Raw genomic sequence first — 7,500 nt, 5'->3', positions numbered from 1 at the left:
ATAACTTTATTACTATCAGCTCCAAACTGGAAATAGCTCAGGTATCCATCAATACAAAAATAAAGATAAAGGGTGATACATTCATACAACACAATACTACTCAGCAACAGAGAGAAAGAACTATTAATATATGCAACAAGATGGACGAGTCTCAAAAACCTTATGACGAGCAAAAGAATTCTATCACAAAAGAATACACTTATATAAAGTTGTAGGATAGTTAGAACTAATCTCATGCTAGAAAATCAGAACAGTAGTTGCCTTGGGAGGTGGGAGAGAGAACTGACTGAGAAGGGGCACAAGAAAACTTTCCAGGATGATGGTAATGTTCTGTATCTTGATAGGCTTGCCTTATATAATCGTATGCATTTGTCAAAACTTAAGATTTATGCATTTTATTGTATGTAAACATTGGCCCAAAAGTGGAAAAAAAAACTATAAAAAACACTGAACTCATTATTTATATGCATGCTTAAGTACTCTAAAATGAATTTTATAAAAACTGTGATAAAGCATAGAGTAAAATGTTAATGGTAGAATCTAAGTGGTGGAAAAATGGGCATTGACTATAAAATCCTTTCAACTTTGCTACGTGTTGAAAGATTTTCATAATATAATATTAGGGGGAAGTGAAGAATGATGGGATGATGAGAAACCACATGCCTACTTACGGCTTAAAAACAGATTCCAAAGTATTTTCCAGATTAGGGAACATCTAAGCCTATTTCTTGCTCAGAGTTTTACAAAAGACTATGGAAGATAAAGATTTTCAAACAGAAACACAGTCATCTAAATAAAGCTGCAATTTGACAAGTGTCTTGATGACAGATGTCCTGATGAAACTTATTTTTGCTGTTCCTACATAAATTGTGATTTTTTGCATGGCTTTAAATGTTGCAGCTGTGTCACCTGCCATGACACTTCCTTTGACCAAGTGGAGATAAATTTAAGGATCAAAAGGTCCAGTTGATTTTATACATATTATCTTATAGATATTATCTTATTTATCATTGAAGTAGTTCTAAAGAATATAGTTGAGCAGGTATTAGTCCATTTTATAAACAGAAAAATACAAACAGGAGGACAGAGAAATTAAGGGACTTATTTAAAGGGTCCCGGGTTCAATCCAAGGGCTCATGACTGGGTTGTGGGGTCGATCCCCAGTAGGGGGCGTGCAGGAGGCAGACAATCAATGATTCTCTCTCATCATTGATGTTTCTATCTCTCTCTCCCTCTCCCTTTCTCTCTGAAATACAAAAGCAACAAAAACAATACAAATATATCAGAATATAATTTTAAAAGTGTGTAGACATTTTAAATACTTTTTACAGCTACTATTTTTAAAGGATCTACTATGTGCTTGACTCTATGCAAAGGGCTTCATATTTAATCTTCACAATGAGTTAATTATGTTTTTGGGTGTGTTTTTTAACAGATGAAGATATGGCAGTTTATGGAGGTGAAGGGACTTGCTCAGACCCTTCCTTTGAGCAGGTACCTAGGTGGGATTCAAATCAAGGTCTGTCTGATTGCAGAGCTCAGTCCGTTAGGGCATACCGTACCACATGTTATAGAGCAGGAGCTTTAATGTCCCTGTGGTCTAAAATGCCCAAGAAAGTCACTCAGCTACTTGCTGTCTTCTATGATCCATTCCATCTGATCAGGTACCTGGCCCTGCATTCAGACTGGAGGAGACCATAAAAGTGAAAGCTCATAATAAAAAGTTTATCCTTACCTATGTCTTTGGACAAGTTTATCCCCCACCGCCCCCCCTAATCCCTAACCTAACACTAGGTTTACCAGTACCACTTCATGGAGTTAATGAAGACAAACTCATAGAAACCAAATGTTTATAGAACTAGGAGGGACATTAGAAATTATCCAATTCAACTCTCCCATTTTACAAACAAGGAAACTAAGGTCAAGAGAAGCTAACTGGCCAGGATCACATTATTAGTTGATAGTCAGGTCTATAATGCAGATCTCTGACTCTTTACACACTCACAGTATAAGGAATTTACATCTAAACAAACATTAAAAAAATCACTTTAGTAAAATTATTTCAAGTACAGAGTAATGTTCATAGTGAAAAAAGTAATACTAACATTCCAGAAAGGTATAAAACGAAGACCATAAGTCCCTTCTTTCCTTCCAATCCCATTTCACTCCCCAGGAGTATCCACCATTAAGCTTCTTGTCTGTTTGCCACAAAATTTTCTATATATGTACTGTACACATATGTATGAAGTAATTTAAATATGGAATGCCAAAAACTATTCTCTTATCTCAGACTGATGTTTCCCTCTGTGAAATTTAGCCAGTCATGTTACTGCAAAATGATATTGCAACATGTCTTTAAGTACAACGTTCTGCTTAGGTACAGCTCACCTGTTCTCCAGATCCGGCATGCTTAGGTTTCTAGCAGCAAAGCACATTTTGAGAGGAATGACCTTCCTGTCCTTGGTGCTGTTCTGGTGTTTTGGAGAACCAGAGTCTTCACTGCCACTAAAGCTTGGTGATTGGGGAGCTGCACCTTCCCATGGCAGATCTGATACTAATGATGGCTTCTTGATATATGGCGTTACTTCTCGGATGAATTTGACTGTGAACAAAAATCAAAGAAGGAGGTTAGTATTTTTGCTTCCTATAAAAAATGACAACTAAAATGCAACATTCATGCAATATCTAGCATAAAGTAAAAAACAAAGCCCAAAACACTAATTTAAAGAGCCAGCACACAGAATCTTAGTATTGGAGGGTCCTTTAAGGGCATGTAATACAAATGAAATAGCATTACTCTATTTTAAAAACTTTAACTTCTGAGCTTATGTATGTATTGTTCTGTCTTCTTAGGACACTCCTTCCCCCCTTGGTCTGCCTGATCAACTCTACTCAAGAGTCACCTCCTCAGCAGCATTTTCTGTCTCCTCTCTCCAGGGTATGATCATTACACCTCTACAACAACATCCTCTTAGAACCCTGGGTTGTAATCCTTTGCTTAAACTTCTGTTCCCCTGCTGGCTGTTGGAATTCCCCAAGCAGGGATTATGATTTATTCAATCTTGGCATCCAACGTCTAGAACAGTGTCTGTTCAGCAAATGTTTCAACAAATGAGTGAAGAAACAAATGAATAATTAAATTCTTAAATTGTCTTGGGAGTTGACTAGCCATGAATGAATCTCCTGGTGATAGATTCAGTACCTCCTGAGACAGCGCCACCTACATTTAGATGAGTCAACATTTAGAAACATCTTGAAACTTTCACTCATTGTTTTTTCTGTTTACTGAAGCTATATAGAGCAATCTCTTCCACATGAGAGAACACCTTCAACTATCTGAAGAATGAGATGATTTCGCGCTCTCTTCCCTGGACTAAGCTAAGTATCTCTAGTTCAATTTGATTCAATTCAATCAACATTCTTAGCTACCTACTAAGTGTCAAGCATTAGATGAGGCCCTGAGAAACGAGAACAAATGAGGCATGGATCCTGCCCTCAAGGAATGACCAGTCTACTAAGGAAGACAACTGTGTAAACAGATCATTACAATTTTGAAAACAAGTACAAAAATAAGCATATTCAAGGTAAGGTATTTCCATTAATGGTAGCCCCAAATTAAAATATAGCTTTTAATAGATGGGAAACTTTTTTCTTTTAAGTTCAATTTTAGGAACCATATAAAATACTAGAGGCCCAGGGCACGAATTTGTGCACACTGAAAGGAAATTAATTAGAAGAAATATTTTAATATCGCTATTCACCCTTTTTCTATAATAGAAGTGTCAATTAAATTCACGATCGACAATGACAGATTGAAACACATGCATGAGATTGGCGCCAGCGAGAGCTTTATATATATAGATAAACTTGGTTAATTAGACCTGCTTTTTGATTTAGCTAAACTTTTCCCAGCCCAGTGAAGCACCAACTTCTCTTTCAGGTAATTGTCAGCAACAGTAAATATCAACACGAAGCAGATTATTATTGTAGATCACACAGGGAGAACAAAGGGTAAAATATTTAACTGCAGCAATGTTTGACTATATTCTGCACAGTGAGAAAACCTGAAGTCATTTTCAAGGTTCACCATTTCTTACGTCTTTTCAGTTGGGTCAAGTTTCTAAGCTTTCTAAATCTCTGTTTTCCGGCTAATGAAAAGAAAACGGGATTCCACTGAGTCTCCTATCTACCTACCCCAGGACTTCTGTGAGGATCAAATGAGATGAGGCACAGGGAAAATGCTTCGCAGACATTTGGTTAAAGTGTGAAATGTATGCACCTGGTTATAAAGCAGTCATGTTCCTGGGCTGAAGAAACTCCAAAGAGGCTAGTCGCTAGGGAGAGGAAGCCAGGCTTTGTTACGTGACGTCATTACCCGGCGCCCACAAGACCATTTCCGGGCTGGGCTGGGCTGTGGGCTGCATTTTGCACCATGGGGTCTCGGCAGTGTGGGCTGCAATTTGGTGGTGGGGGGGCCTGTGTCCCACTTGGGGGAAGCCGAGTATTGTTTTGTGGGTGCCAGGTCCGCAGTGCCATTTATCTGTAAGTGGCCAGTGTGCATCACAGCAGCTCCTGTGTTGAGTGTCTGCCCCTTGGTGGTCAGTGCCAGTCATAGAGACTGGTTGGACAGTCGGACACTTTGCATATTAGCCTTTTATATATATAGATTTCTTTTATCTCAGTCATGACTGGCAACTACTGTATTTGAGGCATGATGTTCTTGTTTCAAAAAATAGATAAACCAAAGATTATTGAAATCTTAAATAGCACTAAAAATGTAAATAAATAGTTGAACGTAGAAGAATCAGTCACCATTACTTCTGCTAACATCAATTATATGTTATATCAATATTTTATCTCCCTTTCAAATTCCAAAGTGGTAGGTCATTAGAGTAGATGATGGGAATTGAAAACTAGAAAGATATGATCATTATCAATGCTTATCAGTATCATAAGAGCTAGCATTAACATTTTATAGCATTAGAAGCTTTATGCTTATGAAACTTTACTAATAAACTACTAAATCTAAAAAATAATCAAATGTATGCATATACGACAAAATTCAACTGTATAAAAGATTTTATAATGAAAAGTCTAGCTTTCTAGCAACACAGTTCCCCATCCCAGGGTCCAACCATTGTATGGTATTCCAGAGATATACAGTGGGGCTTTGACTTACCAGTTTAATTTGTTCCGAGGCCGAGCTCGTTAACTCAAATTCCTCTATCAACTCAATGCAAAAAATCGGCCGAGAGACAGCTGGTATCTCAAAAAACTCGTTAGTCGGGACACTCGTAAGTCAAGGCCCCACTGTACTAGACGTTCTAAGCATATGTACAACAGACACACACACGTGAATATATGTATACACACACATTTCACATAGCGGCAGTATATTATGCTTACTGTTCTGCACCTTGTATTTTTTACTTAATAATATTGATAATAGTTTTTTATATTAACATTCTACAGTTCATTTTATAGCATGATGTGGTGGTAGAGAGGCGTTTGGGATCATACAGACCTGGTTCAAATACTAACTGTGCTTGCCACCTCAGAGCTATGTGACCTCACTTGCCTGTTCTGAGGTCCTCATCTATAAAATAGGAGTTAACACTACACAAGTAACAATTCCAGGCATATACTAAACATTCAATAAATAGTAGGTGGCTTTCTTTTCCTTCCCTAAATTAGAAAGTTGGAGAAGTTAAAATTTTTAAACAGCAATCAATAGAAGAGGTGAAGTTATTTTCTTATAAGTTACTAAACAAGATCTGCTGAAATTAAGCATAACTCTAGAAAATATAAGAGATCATAAAGGGTCCTTTTTCAATTATGACAACATTTAGATATAGTTTATGTGTGTGTGTGTGTGTGTGTGTGTGTGTGTATGTGTGCGCGCGCGCGCGCGCACGCTTTCTATGCAGTTATAATACATGTATTTCTAGGTGGAGAGAATTAAAGCTAGCTAGCTGTCTCAGGTCACCAAGCAGATTTTTTCATCCCAGAAAAATGAGCAGGGTTGCAGCCAGTATATCCCTTGAGTGGCTGACTCAGGCATTTCAATGCATGCTTTAGCTTTGTACTTCCAAGAGAGGATTAGATCACAAGAACTTTGGCAGAAATTCCTACAGTTTCCAGTCACTGCCAATGGCAGAGACTTGCCTTTTGAACTATTTAAGGCAGTATACCAACTATTGGGCTACCAATTGAGGGAACTTAAAGACATTCTAAATGACTAATCTTGAATATTATAATGGTTAGGAAAGGATCCTTCATAATCTACTCTTTTTTTTTTATTAAATTTTTATTGTTCAGATTACATTTGTTCCTCTTCCCCCCCCCCCATAACTCCCCTCCTTCCAGTTCCCGCCCCACCCTCCGCCCTCACTCCCCACCCACTGTCCTCATCCATAGGTGCACGATTTTTGTCCAGTCTCTTCCCGAATCTCCCATTCCCCTTCCCCCCCCAAGAATAGTCAGTCCATTCCCTTTCTATGTCCCTGATTCATTATAATCACCAGTTCATTCTGTACATCAGATTATTTATTCATTTGATTCTTTTTTTTTTTTAAAAGGACACTTTATTATTTTTTTATTTTTTTTTAAATATATTTTATTGATTTTTTACAGAGAGGAAGGGAGAGAGATAGAGAGTTAGAAACATCGATGAGAAAGAAACATCGACCAGCTGCCTCCTGCACATCTCCCACTGGAGATGTGCCCGCAACCCCAGGTACATGCCCTTGACCGGAATCGAACCTGGGACCCTTCAGTCCGCAGGCCGACGCTCTATCCACTGAGCCAAACCGGTTTCGGCTATTCACTTGATTCTTAGATTCACTTGTTGATAGATGCATGTTTGTTGTTCACAATTTGTATCTTTACCTTTTTCTTCTTCCTCTTCTTAAAGGATACCTTTCAGTATTTCGTATAATACTGGTTTAGTGGTGATGAACTCCTTTAGCTTTTCCTTGTCTGTGAAGCTCTTTATCTGACCTTCAATTCTGAATGATAGCTTTGCTGGATAAAGTAATCTTGGTTGTAGGTTCTTGGTATTCAGCACTTTGAATATTTCTTGCCATTCCCTTCTAGCCTGCAAAGTTTCTGTTGAGAAATCAGCTGACAGTCGTATGGGTATTCCCTTGTAGGTAATTGAGCCTCTTTCTCTTGCTGCTTTTAAGATTCTCTCTTTGTCTTTTGCTCTTGGCATTTTAATTATGATGTGTCTTGGTGTGGTCCTCTTTGGATTCCTTTTGTTTGGGGTTCTCTTTGCTTCTTGGACCTGTAAGTCCATTTCTTTCACCAGGTGGGGGAAGTTTTCTGCCATTATTTCTTGAAATAGGTTTTCTTGCTGTCTCTCATCTTCTGGCACCCCTATTATTCTGATGTTAGTACGCTTGAAGCTGTCCCAGAGGCTCCTTACACTATCTTCACACTTTCGGATTCTTTTTTCATTTTGCTTTTCCAGTTGGGTGTTTTTTGTCAAATCTTTGGTTT

At 38.1% G+C, this 7,500-nt stretch overlaps 1 protein-coding gene across 1 annotated transcript in view; it reads right to left on the bottom strand.

Annotated features, from left to right (window-relative positions):
* The window catches only part of SNTB2 (syntrophin beta 2), a 38,903-nt gene that overhangs the window by 30,556 nt on the left and 847 nt on the right, over positions 1-7,500 (bottom strand). Inside the window, exon 2 of the mRNA XM_023756092.1 lies at positions 2,389-2,602. Coding sequence (XP_023611860.1) covers positions 2,389-2,602 — 214 coding nt within the window. The remainder of the gene's footprint in view (positions 1-2,388; positions 2,603-7,500) is intronic.

The sequence above is a fragment of the Myotis lucifugus genome, unplaced genomic scaffold, assembly GCF_000147115.1.
Source record: "Myotis lucifugus unplaced genomic scaffold, Myoluc2.0 scaffold_88, whole genome shotgun sequence".
In the NCBI taxonomy this organism is placed as follows: domain Eukaryota; kingdom Metazoa; phylum Chordata; class Mammalia; order Chiroptera; family Vespertilionidae; genus Myotis; species Myotis lucifugus.
This window is presented reverse-complemented; position numbering and strand designations above follow the sequence as displayed.